The sequence below is a fragment of the Rhincodon typus genome, chromosome 15 (assembly GCF_021869965.1).
Source record: "Rhincodon typus isolate 14 chromosome 15, sRhiTyp1.1, whole genome shotgun sequence".
Taxonomy (NCBI): Eukaryota; Metazoa; Chordata; class Chondrichthyes; order Orectolobiformes; family Rhincodontidae; genus Rhincodon; species Rhincodon typus.
This window is the reverse complement of record NC_063346.1, coordinates 49,272,247-49,286,846: the sequence shown is the minus strand read 5'-3', so window position 1 is coordinate 49,286,846 and position 14,600 is coordinate 49,272,247. Positions and strand designations below refer to the sequence as shown.

The 14,600-nt window shown below is 37.9% G+C and overlaps 1 protein-coding gene across 1 annotated transcript in view; it reads left to right on the top strand.

The window, feature by feature from the left end:
* The window catches only part of nup93 (nucleoporin 93), a 147,430-nt gene that overhangs the window by 11,801 nt on the left and 121,029 nt on the right, over positions 1-14,600 (top strand). The window contains exons 2-3 of the mRNA XM_048605700.1: positions 9,842-10,036; positions 11,298-11,415. Of these exons, the coding sequence (XP_048461657.1) occupies positions 9,858-10,036; positions 11,298-11,415 (297 nt within the window). The 5' untranslated portion in view covers positions 9,842-9,857. The remainder of the gene's footprint in view (positions 1-9,841; positions 10,037-11,297; positions 11,416-14,600) is intronic.

Below are 14,600 nucleotides of genomic sequence, written 5' to 3'. Positions count from 1 at the left end.
CCTCTCTGCTCCTATGATGCTGCTTGGCCTACTGTGTTCATCCAGCCTTGCACCTTGTTGTCTCGGATTCTCCAGCATCTGCAGTTCCTACTATCTCTGTTTGTACTTAAATGTATATTCTGTTCCTGCTAAAACTGTAAAGAAATTTTGCTCCTGACAAGTAGGTTAATTTTTAAGCCTTATAAAAAGATAGTTTCATTATTTTAATGATCAGTTTCAAAATCCATAGATACATACACACATTTACAGCCATATGTCCTTTTTAAGCATACTCTCATAGTGAGTTTCTAAATTTAGGCCTGGTATTTTAAGGAGTAGGTAACTTTCAAAAAGTAAACAATATTGGGCTTTGACTATTTTTTTTCCTTTACCTGACCAATATTTTTAAATAATAAATGAAGACCTTATTTGTGTAGACCAGGAGACAGACTGATTTTTTTTTTTTCAAAATGCTCTCAACAAGCATCCTTCCTGATTTTTCATATGGTGCAGTTTTGGTAGGGAAGAGGAGAATGAATGGGTCACGTATTCAGATGCTCAGATCAAGGATTAACTCCAAACTGACTTGCACTTGTTTGCACAGTTTTCCAGGCTTGTTCATAATGTGGCTCAATTTAATTGCTGGGTCACTGTCCCTGTCAATGTAATACTTTGTCTCCTTCCAAGCTGCAATGTTGTTGCATTCTTTCCTTTCCTGTTTTGTCTTTTCCAAAGCTGAAGATACCTTGATCCACAGATCCTTGTTTGGGAAAGCAGCTTAGTGAGTGCAAACTAGGAAACTTCCATTTTTAATTACAATGTTGTGCTGATTAGCTCACTTTTTTTATCATTGTGCTATGATTGGCTCAGCACCCTGGATTAGTGGGGAGAAAATTGACTAGGTTCCTACGCTTGGTTGTGATGTGGTAAGGACCGGTTTGGTTGAGGATGTTAACTTCACGCCTATTTGTAGTCAGAGCTTTGATGGTAGGTGCCCCAGAGCTTTATAAAATTATCTGGTGGAGGAGGTGTGAATTCCTTCTTGGCCAAATACTTATGGCTTTCAAGTGTGCACTGTCAGGGTGTTGTGTGTTTGGTTAATGGTGAGTAGCAGTATGGACGAGCAGTAGAAACAGACAAATGCAATGGACTGGATCTACGAAAAAATTAAGATGCAGTGAAGATCTGCTTTTGTATATACTTGTAAGAAAGAGACATTTTTCCTTCTGTGCCTTTTAATAAGGTCACGGCTGATCTTTTACTTCAATTCCACCTTCCCAACTGTCCACATAACCTTGCACCCTCCTTAATGTCTGAAATTCTACCAATCTTGTTTTGAGTGTGCTCAGATCTGGTATCCTTGGCTCTCTGGTAGAGAATTTCAAGTATTCAAAACCCTCTGAGATAAGAAATGTCTTGACTCGGTTCTCAATTTTTCAGTATGTGGGTCTCTTCATTTCTCAAAATCTTAATCAGTTTGAAAGGCTGCCAGTGCATTGATGCTTTCTAAAGGGAAATCTCTAATTTCTCTCAACAAAATTATAATTCCAGCAGTCAAAAGCAAAATGCTGTGGTTGCTAAAATCTGAATTTAAAAAAAGTGCTGGAGAAACTTGGCTGGTCTGGCAGCATCTGTGGAGAGAGAAACAAAATTAATGTATAGAGTCCAGTTTGACACTACTTCAGAGCTTCCAGCACAGCTTATGATATTGTGGCAATACATGTGCTGCCTACATTTACCTAGAGGTGTCACAAGGAGCTACATCACTGCCACTGCACTGGATCAGGATTTACATTTCGTGCTTATTTTTCTCCAGGAGTGTGAGAGAGTGCTGCGCAGGAAGTATGTTCCACAACTGAATCAATACCAAACTTAACATCCAGGTTGGCCCAGGTTTCTGTGGCTGGGAAGTACACTGGCTATATGAGCTGCATTGCAGATTCTTGAAAAACAGTGTTGGCTCTCTTCTGAGTGCTTAATATTAACTTCAAAAGTGTGCTTTCCAATACCAAATCAATTCCAACTACCCTGTCACTACAACATGTGATTGCAGATGAACTGAGTTCTGTAATAATTTCGTAGTATTGGAAAATTGTTGATCTTGGCCATTTTCTGATGTGTTCTCTGATGTGTAAATATGTGGTGAGCTTCACAATCAGACTATCCATAATCGCAGAGTATTTGTTGGTACTGTTGGCAAATTCATCAGCCATAAATATAGCCAAATAACTGATTAACCTGATCTGCTCACGTCCAAGAAGCTGGTTGAAATCAAGTTTTGTGGTGCTGTGATGTCCCTGTTTGTCTTTGCAGCCTAGAATTGCTTCAGGTCCTGCATGTTAGATAATGCTTCCTTGTGCAATCCAAGCCTCAAAGTCTGCTCCCAATAAATTTAACAAAGTAGATTGCATATCAATTTAATTCAGTTTTCTTTTAATTTTTGAAGGCACTGCACTTAATATTTTTCATTACAGATGTGAATTGAGCTGAATTTGAACAAACTGGATGAGGAAGGAAGAATTGAAGTGAAGAATATTATTGAAGGGCGGGGAGATTTACATTTTGAAAGGGTGATGAACAAGGTTTAGGGAGGGATGGAAAGTAAGAAGAATATTTGAAATGGAGAAAAAGGCTGATCTCACGAGAGAAAGGGGTTTCCTTCATTTCAAAAAGGGAACAAAAATTGATTTCAGCTTGAAGCATGTGAGAAAAAGGAGGAAAGCGTGGTGCAAAATGACAGGACCCCTTAGATTTTTTTTCAGGGAACTAGGGGATAAAAATGAAGTGAGTCCAAGTTTAAAGGACAAGTGAAGGGCATCTGCAATTTATTTAGTATTTTAGTGATGATGTAGGCACGTTGATAGGAATGAATGGGTAGTTGAGAAGTGATAGTGTAGTGATGATGGTAACAAGGTGACTGGGGGTTGGGGGGGTGCGGTGGGTAGGTAGGGATAAGAAGAGAGAGATCGTTTTTCCCCCTACCCGCCATTCAAGTTCATCCTGAAAGTCAGGAACTGTTTTGTTAAGCACAGTGCACTGTGCTATCTCCTCTCCTGTCTGAAAGGAAAATTTAAAAACAGACTGTGACAGAAGGAAGTACAAAAAGAATTGAGGCAAGAGAAGCAAAAACTACCTGGCAATAGTTCTTCATATTAAAGCAAAATCTTCCATTTGCTTGGAGCTCGCAATGCGACAGAAAGTTGGCAGGAGTTCCTATTTCCACATTTCTAATGGAAACTCCTGATGTCAAGATGTCATGCTTCTTCTTCTTGGCTGTTTAATTTCCCCAAGGTCATTTTATACCCTATCATCTTTTCCAGCCTTGATCTCCTTTATTGTTCTTCATTCATCTGATTTGTTATTTTCCATCTGTCTGTGTTGCTGATCGTGTGTACCTCATGTGGAATTCCTTCCTGTCTCAAGTCCAGAAGGTTGTGGGTTCAGGCCCCACTCCAGGATTTGGAGTTATTGATAAAATTCCAGTTAGTACTACAAAGTCTACTGGGCTATTGGAAGTGCTGTATTTTGGCTAAGGTTTTAAGCAAAAACTTAACCCTATCATGTGAGTAGAAGGTAGCCATGATACTGTTTCAAAGCCGTATGTTGAAGACTAAGATGATATCTTTGTATTTATTACAGATGTCATGGATACAAGGATAATGCAGGAATGTAGGATTGACGGGTCTGAGTGGCCTACTCCTCTTTCTTGTCATATTAAGAACACGGTGTTTTCCATCTTCTGGAATATTTACCACTAAGTCAATATCACAAGATCAGATTATCCAGTCATTATCACGTTTGCAGTTTGTGTTCTTGTATGTAACCCAGCAGATGTAATGCAAGAGACACAATGGTGGCTACACTTCAAAATTACTGAAGTATTTTGACAAAAGGATGATGTATTCTGGTGAAAAGTCATCAGACTCAGTGTTGACTCTTTCTCTTGCCACAGATGCTGTCAGACCAGAGTTTCTCCAGAAATTTTTGTTTTCTTTAAAATGCTGAGAGATGTTTGACAATTGTGAAAAACACTATAAATGTTTCTTACTTTCATGATAAAAGGCATCTGGATGGGTTTAGGGGGATATGGGCCCAATGTTGGCGAATGGGACTAGATTAATTTAGGATACCTGGTCAGCGTGGATGAATTGGACCAAAGAGTCTGTTTCCATGCTGTACAGCTCTGACTGTATGGCTCTATGATTAGCATTGTTCAGCCACTCACTTCAATCCTATTTTTTTTGGAGCTCCTTCTCTAAAACCTCTGCCTCATTCATGTTTTTAACACAAAATTCTCAGGATCCATCTGTTTGGTGGCTGAGACTTTCATTATCTCATCAAATTTTTGTTACTGCAACTTGATTCTAAATCTTCCCATTTAAGCATTTTAGGAGTTTAAACATTAAAGGGTAGTATAAGTCGAAGCTGTTTGCAGTATATAAACATGATTCCCTTGTAGAAGCACACTTTAGGTTCAGAGGCAATTTAGTTGAAAGCCTGTTGTCTGGTTTTGTTTCCTGGCTCTGATGACAGAATGTGCCGAGACAAAGATGCATTGATCCCATTATGTTGTCTGGTGCAAAGTCTGACAACAAAAGTTCATTTAAAAGCCACAGCTCATGGATTAAAAATGTTAAATAGATCAAGCTTTGTTTTTCACATTTCACCAGTGCTCCTGCCCTCCCACTCCCCAGCATTACTCCTCTTCACAGGCTACAGATTCACACTGGAGCGTAGTTCCATAGGTGCTTGAATCCAGGACTTCACCCAAATTGTAGTGTTTCATATGTGACTTAACAGTGAATATATATTGATGATTTGATTCTGAATTTAGTAACAACCAAACCCGGTTGTGATAACAAGGTGTAGAGCTGGATGAACACAGCAGGCCAAGCAGCATCAGAGGAGCAGGAAAGCTGACGTTTCAGGCCTAGACCCTTCTTCACTTTGTGATCCTGTTTTCACCTGACTTGTTCAGATGTTTCTTTCAAGTAAAACTGAATATATAATATTGGGTCACAGGTGCTGTCACTGATTTTCCTAGCCCTAGGTTAATTGTACCATCCACTTATTTCCCCAGTTGGTAACTCAGCATGCCACAGGAATTGAATCTACGCATATACTGTTTTGTACTGTTTAGAAACCTGTTTAGAGAGCTCTAAGTTTCACATCAGCTGCATTCCATGCAGTAAGATTCAGAAATTAAAATTCTGCTACAAAGTAAGAGGGCTACATATTAAACTAATTCAGTGTATGTACTTTGCTATATTTTAGATGTTAGATTAAGATGCTGTGCAAATTCATTCTTTAGAAATCTAATTTGTTATCACTTAAGTGGTGTGGAACACATCTACTTTAGGAATGAAATTGTTAAACATGTGAAATAAAAACTGGAAAAGCTCATCAGGTCTGACAACGCTGTGTACACAAACAGTTAAAGTTGTGAGTCCAAAGACATTTCTTCATCTGTACTTGCTGAGTTTTTCTGTCACATTATCTGTTTTTATAGTTCAGATTTTCGACATCTGCCATTTTTTTGCTTCCAGTTGGTAAAAAGCTAGTTTGTTTTCAAAATGTACTTTAAGATTGATCCAGATTCTTGCACTGTGTACAAATGTTGAGGTTGCTAAGTGATCATTTGAATTTGTGTTGTAGTAGTTAAAATCATTATTTTGCATGTATATCACTAGCTGCATCAATCCTTTTGCATTTTGTATTGTTTTAAGGTGTTGAACTGAGTCGCATTAGTGAACTTGTTTTGATTTTCTGCTTTCTCAACTTTGAAAAATAAGTGGTGCCTTTCAGCTTCAAGTAGCTGTAAATCCATTTTACATGTTTGGGCCACCTGATCTATGATTGAGTGGCAAGGATGGCACAGGCCAAAGGACAAGAGATCCGATCTGATCACAATGGGGTTTCAAATCTAGGCTTTGAATCCAGTCTGTGAAAATGACGCTACAGGAATTGACAGCTCATATCCTGCATTTATTAAGAGTGGGTATGCTAAGCAAATTATTTTCCGTCTCCACTAGAAACAGGAACTCCTATTCTACATACCCTGTTCAAGTACTGTTGTGATATTGATTGCATTTGTTTCTTTTAAAGTCAGTTGTTGATGACTTCTATTCATAATATAATTCTTCTTCTTTTATGGGATGTGGGCATTTCTGGCTGGACCGCATTTATTGTCCATCCCTAGTTGTCCTTGAGAACGTGGTGGTGAGCTGCCTTCTTGAACTGCTGTGGGTTGACCCACAATGCTATTAGGGAGGGAATTACAGGATTTTGTCCCAGTAAAGGAATAGGGATATATTGTGGCTGCATTGTGAACTGGGAAAAACTAGCAGGTGGGCTCTTTACATGTGTAGGATTTGTGTAAAATTTGCCCAGATGTCATTATAACAAAGCTGACATTTTAAAATCCCCCAAACCAAAACACCGAAGTTTAAAACCTATATTCTAATTGGAATCCGGGAAGGAAACCCAAGTGCCATCAAATTTATATGTTTTGATTTCAGAGCATACTATTTCCATTATACACTTAGAAAACATTTTTTCTGAAATAAGAGAACAAAGAACTGTAGATGCTGAAGATCTGGAACAAACCAAAACAAATTGCAGGAGAAACTCAGCAGGTCTGGCGGCATCTGTGGAGAGAAAACGGAGTTAACGTTGAATTTGGTGACCCATTTTCAGAACTACTACACTGGACTCAACTTTAACTCTTTTTTTTCTCCGCAGATGCTGCCAAACCTGATGAATTTCTCCAGCAATTTCTGTTATGGTTTGTTTCTGGAATAACAGCACTGTTTTCCATTATGTAGCTGATATTGCCTTTTGGTAGATTTGGGGAAAAGATTCATAGAAGCGCTACAATTGGCCTTTCCCGGATATTTGGCAACCTAACCACTTCTCTGCTCTTTGCCCACATGGTTTAATTTTTCTATGCCCACAAATATTTTCCAATTTCCAATGTCCTTTTTTTTTTGTGTATGTAGTTACTGTTGTCTGTTCTCACCATTCTTTCAGGCAATGTTTCTCCGATCATAATATCTTGCTGCATTTAAAACAAAGTTTCCCCATGTCACTTTTTTTGCCAAAATCCTTAAATCTGACGTTGTTATTCATGCCACAGATAACAGTTTATAATTAGTCCCTCTCTCAAAACTCTGAACACTTCTACCAGACCTCCTCTTAACCTATTTGTGTTGGAGAGCACATCTCCAGGCTGTTCACGAAACTGAAGGAACTCCCATCCCTGTTACCATTACAGTATTTTTCTTTAGTAACTTGTAACTCGAAGCCAAGCAATTATTAATGATTCATTACAAAGACAACATGCTTATATTACATATACTGCCAATGTGACAACCTGCTTCTATATATTTACATATTTTAACTAACCCATTGGTTGGACCTGTTATGACAACAGGCTAGGACAGGTGAGAATTGAACCTGGACCTTCTGACCCAGAGGTAGGGATAGGTGTAGATTACATATTGGAGCACAAACAAGTTCCGAATGGATGCCACTACCACAATGCATTGAAACACCAATTAATATGCAGTTAACACATTACTCCGACTGGAGCCAATTGAATGATTTATAAAAGATTATCATAATGGCCTTGCTTAAGTTTATTTATGCCTTTATTAACAAGGCCAATGATTCTGGAGGCTTTCTTTTTTAGTAGGCTTCTCCATTTCACCTGCCATCTTAAAGTATTTGTATACTTACTTCTCCATGTATCCGTTTCTGCATCCCTTTAAAATTGTACTCTTCAGTTTAAATTGATTGCCTTAATCTTCCCATCAAAATGCATTGTTCCACATTTCCCTGCATTATATTTCATCTGCATGCATCAGTTGTCTTCACCAGTCTACTTGTTTCATCCATTCTGTTTTCTGCTTTTTTTATTACGTTTTAAGTTTCCTGATAGAATTGAACTTGCAAGGTTCAATTTCATAAATCATTTATGTGAAGAAAGAGCAGTGATCTTAAATTTGGACACTGGAGAATCACAGTGGGATTTGTAGCCATTTTCAGACAGTTGCTTAGGAACCAGTAAGCAAAATAAATACATTGTGATGGTGATCCTCCCAATGACATGGGCAAAAGCGATCCACATGGAATGCAGCCATTTTGTTTTCTGAGAGTTCTTATTCATTGCAATACACTAAAAGGCACTTTCCCTGGACTGACATTCTGTTTATATTTTTAATATCTATGTATCGATTGCAATTCACATGGATGCATTTTAGAACAGATTGGCTGTAATTCATACTTGATTTTATTTAATGGCAAAACAGGCTTGAGTGCTTTTGTGGCCTAAACTGCTTTCCATTACTTATAATATGACCTTGTTGCTCATAACTTTGCTTGCAATTTTGGTGACTCTTCTGACCTGTGATATTCTGTGTCAAGGCAATCACTATTAATGTCTAACAGGCCTTAGGAAGGGTTTGAGCTGGAAATGAAGTGCAGATTTTGTTTTACACTTTGCTGCATATTAGAGAGCTGCATTTGTTTGTGTTGCCAGATTATTTGTCCAACATTCGGTGTTGGATGAGCCATATTTTTCCAAATTAAACAGAGAAGACTGGTCATTCATGCCTTTGCCTGAAAGCCGTTACTCATGCCACTGATTCCAGATTGCTCCCTAGCCACTTACTGGGCTAAAATGAGCTGTTTAAAATCTTGGAGTCCTATTTGTACCTGAGCTAAACAATGACTACTTTTTCTGTGTCAAAGATTGCCTACTTCTAACCTGCCTCCACTATTATTTCCTTCTCTATTGACTGCCAAAACAAATCCATTGGATTTGGCCCTTCCAAACTAGACTATTCCAATGGTCTCCAGGCTAATGCCTCATTTTTAACCCTGTGTAAATTACAAACATATGAATAAGGAACAAGAATAGGTCACTTGGCCCTTTTTGAGCCTTGTCTGCATTTGATGAGATCATGGCTGATCTGATTTTAACCTCCACTCTAAATTTCTGCTTATCCTCGATTAATCTTTCATCCCCTTGGTAATCAAGAGTCCATCTACCTCTGCCTTTAAAATAATTAAAGATTCTGCATCCACTGTCTTTTTGAGGAAGGGAATTCCCAAGACGCTCAACCCTGAGAGAGAAAATGTTCACTCATTTCTATTTTAAAAGGATGCCCCTTGTTTTAGATCCTCCCATAAGAGGAACCATCCTCTTGTATGTTTCAATAAACATGTGACTCTTCTGAACTTCAGAAGAAACAGGAATGTTAGACCTCAAAGCATTATTTTAAAAACAAAACGTGATTTACACGCCCCATGATATTTTGGGTCTGTCAAGTATTGCTTTGTAAGTGAATGCCCACTGGACTCTGTCATTTAATATATACACCTCTGAGTGTCTGGGAAGTGTGCACCTGTGCCTGTCTAGCCTTTTTGTCAAGGCAGTTTCAGGTCATCAAAAGCTCAGTGGCCCACATGGTATCCAATACAACATTCCACTCATCCATCATACTCTTGATCTGGAACTCCCAACGATTTAAAATTCTTATTTTCATGCTCCAGTTGTTTTATAATCTTGTGTCTCCCCATCTTCAGCCTTACCACAGCCCCAAACCACTTCTTTTCCCTTTTGGTGTCTATGTTCTTCAATCTTTCATTAATCCTAAGCTGTAATGCTTTCTCCTTGAAGCCCTATGCCTCTTTGCTTGCCTCTGAAAATTTTGATGGTCTCCTTTTTAGCTTGGTACCTATTTTTCATTGTCTCTGAAGCATCTACAGCAATCTTTCCGAATTAAAAGCACCATGTAAATTTTTATGTGTAAGCTGTCTCCCAGTATGGCTTTAATTTTGTTTTGTTTCCTTTCTGCAGAATCTGAGTATTTATTATGGATGTGGAAGGTTTCGACGAGTTGTTACAGCAAGCTGAGCAGCTTGCAGCAGAAACTGAAGGGGTGTCTGAGCTTCCACATGTAGAAAGAAACCTGCAGGAGATTCAGCAGGCTGGAGAGGTCTTGCGATCAAGGACCTTGACACGCACGTCACAGGAAACAGCAGATGTCAAAGCGTAAGTATAAGTGCTGACTTTCATGAGGAACACATCGAATTCTTACTGTAGATATTACATGAAAATGACTTAAATTTTATTAACGATGTTTCATCATTTTGTTGTATAACTACTTAATATAAACTGCAACAGTGCACTAATTATGTTTAGTGAATCCATTTGTATAAAATTTGACCAGTTGTTCTCCTGTGATGCTTATGTTAAATCAGGCAATCTGCTGTTTTTGATGGCATGTTTTGATTTTTGTTTTTAAGATGGAAACATGAGCTTTTAAGGTTTCTTATGAAGGTCCTTGATTATTTACCAATCCACAGTAAAGCGTCCCTTTTTTAAATTGTACGGTGAGGCTCCACAAAATATACTTCAGCTGCGGCAGATCAGATGTACTGTTAGCATCTAATTTGATCATCTAGCTGTAGAGCCAACTTAGCTAAATGGCTTTCCCCACCACATTTTTTTCAAGGCTACAAAGTCTAAATGTTAACTAAATTGTTGATCAGTTAGTTTAATTTGTTTGAGGGAAAGTTGGAGATTGGAAGGTGCTTTGTTAATTGTCAGACTGAAGTGATGGGGCTTTTTCTCTTTCTAATTGATTTGTTTTTCACAAAGTGTTCCTTTTAATTGTGTAATGGATGTGAGAAAACCACGTGAAAAATGTATTGTGACTAAACTGGAACTGGGAGAAAGCCCTCACTTCTCTGGTGAACAGATTCTTGTGCAAATCATTGGCTTCATTTTACTGAAAGCACATAACCACAGGAAAGAAATATTTAGATGCTAAATTTCAGTCTTTAATGAAGGGTTGTTTTATCTTGAATGTAACTTTAATTTTTAAAATAACCTACTTTTCACTGCTGCGTCACCTGTGCCAAATAACAATCTATTGCTGTGATGGCAGATGAGCAATACTGTGCCTTGGTTTCTTTTAGTGCTACTCCATAATCCATTGTCACTTAGCAAATGAGAGCGAACTACATCTGTGGCTGTGGCTGAAATTGGAAAAATGTGGCCACATGCTAGTATTCCTCATGTTATTGCCAAAGCTGTGCAATCATCTGTCTCTTTTTTTTTATTTTTTATTTTTTTTAAACAGCATGTAATATCCTTTTGATATGTTGAATTGGAAAAGATTTACAGAACATAAAGTTGATGCAACATAATTGTCAATGCTTAACCAGCCAACGTAAAGTTGCAATAATTGCTGATAAGCAAACTTTGCAAATGCTGAGTTTCTTCTCCCCTCTTTTTTTTCTTTAAACAGGTCCATTCTGCTGAGTTCTAAAGGATTAGATATCTCTCACATTTCTCAACGATTGGAAAGTCTCAGTGCAGCTACAACTTTTGAGCCTCTTGAACCAGTGAAGGACACAGATATACAGGTAAATGGGATTCTGTCAGTCTGCTGTCTTGAGTAAAGATGATGTGACTGTGAATATTGAGTATAAAATGTATGCAAATTAAGTTGTACGTTGACAAGAAAAATAGGTGGAATTGAAATATGGACTAGAAATTCTTTCCATTCTGGCCAGCCTCCACTGTTATCACTGATTATGAACTTGGTTGGCTATCATTTGTTTTAGCTTTCCCACTGTGGTAGAAAACTTTGCTGATGGTTGTCACTTGTTCCATTTTCATTAGGCTGAGAATTAATAAAGCATTAATTGAAAAACAAACTCTGATTATGGGCAATACTACATGAAAACCATAAGAACTGCGATTGCTGTAAATCAGAGACAAAAATAGAAATTGCCGGAAAAGCTCAGCAGGACTGGCAGCATCCGTGGAGAGAAATCAGAGTTAAAGTTTCAGGTTGAGTGACCCTTCCTGAGAACTGAGTTCTCTCGACATGCTGCCAGACTTGCTGAGCTTTTCCAGCAATTTCTGTTTTTATCTCTGGTTTTGGGCACCCCTTCACTGCATTCTTTTTTGATCATGGATCCAAAATCTCAGTCCTTTGAACCAAGGCATCTTTATTTTATTTGTTTTGTTTTCATCAAGCAATCACAACGTTGGCATATCTTTCTCTTTTAACTAATTCTTATGAAAATTGTCGTTCAGAATGTAGATATATTCTCCAATGAAAAATGTTCACTGGAATTACAAAGCGGTAATCGAAGGGTTTAAACAATGACCTTAACTACAGCGCAAGTTCTGTTTTAAAAACTTTATCCATTCAGTATGTAATGCTGCTTTTATGGGCAATTTTATTTGGGTTTTGAACAAATGTTGACTTCCTATGTACTTGTATGTATAGATTTATTGCAAGTTTGAAGAGAGCTTGTGATGTCTAAAATCAAGAACTTGTTTTGCTAGTTTCTGCAGTAGTTATTATGTATACATTAAGTTGAGAGGTCAATTTTGGGAAATTCTTTTAGTTCCATCCCATCAATTGTTCAGTTCAAAATTAGCTGTAACTTCTAACACTGTATGGTAGTTCAGTGAGATGTTTCACCCTCCCTGTGTGGGTGGGAGACCGAATTAATACTCCAGAGAAATAGAACGTTAAGACTTAATCATATTGTGGACCTGTTGAAGTCTGTTGCATATTGTTGGTAAGAAGATTGACACTTGTAGAAGCATTAAGGGAAATGCTTTTATTGCTATCTACCTATGGTTTAATTTCTTAAATTTTTGGTTAACCAGAAATAGCTCTGCATGTGTATGATGTACTAATAACATAGCTTGAGGTTTCTTGGACTGAAATTAATGGCAATGAATGAGTAGGTTTCTTTCTGGTGGAAAATTAAGTAAAACTGCTACAAAAGGAGCAGCTTTAGCAGGTCTTATTCGAATATCCTAAAATGATAACGTACTGATAAGTGAATCAGAGGCCTGTCCTAATCTTTCATGGATTTTAGTGAGGAAAAGTAAACTGTCTGTTTCCCATATTATGATACTGGTTGTTGCAATATATAAAACATGGATTTTTAAAAAAATATGTTCATCTGGTGTCGACATCCCTGGTGAGGCCAGTGTTTATTACGCACCATTGATATCTGTTAATTTGAGTGGCTCAAATCATTTCAGAGAGCAGATATGAGGCAACCTACATTGCTGTAGCTCAGAAGGGAGAAGGATGACAAACTTCCTTTTGTGAAGTGTATTAGTTAACCAGTTGGCACTTAGGACAATCCAGGAACCAAGTGATCATTGAATTTGTGTTATAGCATTTTGAATCATCTTTTTACTTGTATATCACTGGTTGCATTAATCCTTTGCATTTTGTATTATTTTAAGGTGTTGAACTGAGTCTCATCTGGTAACTTTGTTTTGGTTTTCTGCTTTTTTAACTTTGAAAAGTAAATAGTGACTGAGATGCTTTTCAGCTTCAAATAGCCATAAATTCATTTTACGTTTAGTATTGTGCTTATCGGGCAGCCTGATCTATAATACTGAGTGGCATGGATGCACAGGTTAAAGGACAAGAGATCAGACCTGATCATCATGAGTTTTCAATCTATAGGCTTTGAATCCCATCTGTGAAAATGAGACTATGGAGGTTAATGACAGCTCATTTCCTGTATTTATGAAAAGAAGTGTGGATATGCTAAGCAAATTGTTTTCTAGCTTTCTTAGCTATTTCACATCAGATTTATTTTATTTAATTTAAATACCACAGCTATGCTGGTATGATTGGAGTTAGTTTACAGATCGTTAATGCAGCCCATTACTTGTCTTGTAACAACCACTATGCTACCATTTCCCATAAAAGCATTCTTCATTGTGATATTAAAAGAACAATTTGATAGAGTATCAAACAGGGTAACTGTTTCTTGATTTTCTATTGCTGCAACATATGGAGTGGAATTTGGCCCCTTCAGTGCTACTGAAATGATTACTGTAATCCAGTAAAAGGCCCAATTTGTACTCTGAAAATGCATGATTTGTTCTTTGAATGGTGCTCCATCAATTCTGCAGCTAAATGGCCAATTGAACTTGAATATACAATTGAACTTGGACCAATTGGTACTGTCACTTTCTTTGTGCAGGAATGCACCATACTGACATAATGTATGGTAGGTATAACTTGCCTTCACCGGCCAATTCTAATTAGAAAATAGAACTGTACAGCAGAAGAGTGGGCCGTTTAGCCCACGATGTTGTGCTGACCGTGACACCAAATGAAACTAATCCCTTCTGCCTGCCATTGGTCCATATCCCTCTATTTCTTGCATATTCATGTGCTTATGTAAAAGTCCCTTAAATGCCCATACTATATCTGCCTCCACCCACCATCCCTGGTAGTGCATTCCGGACTGCTACCTCTTGCTATGTAAACAAAAAAAAATTGCCCCTCACGTCTCCTTTTGAACTTTCCCCTCTAACCTTAAATGCATGCCCCAAAGTGTTAGCCATCTCAACTCTGGAAAAATGATTTTAATCATCAATCCCTAAATCTGTGCATATCATAATTTTATAGATTTCTATCAAGTCTCCCCTCAGCCTGCGCCGCTCAAGAGAAAACAACCCGAGTTTTTCTAGCCCCTCCTTTATAGCTCATACCTTTTAATCCAGGCAGCACCCTGGTAAACTTCTGCACCCGCTCCAAAGCCTCCATCCTTTC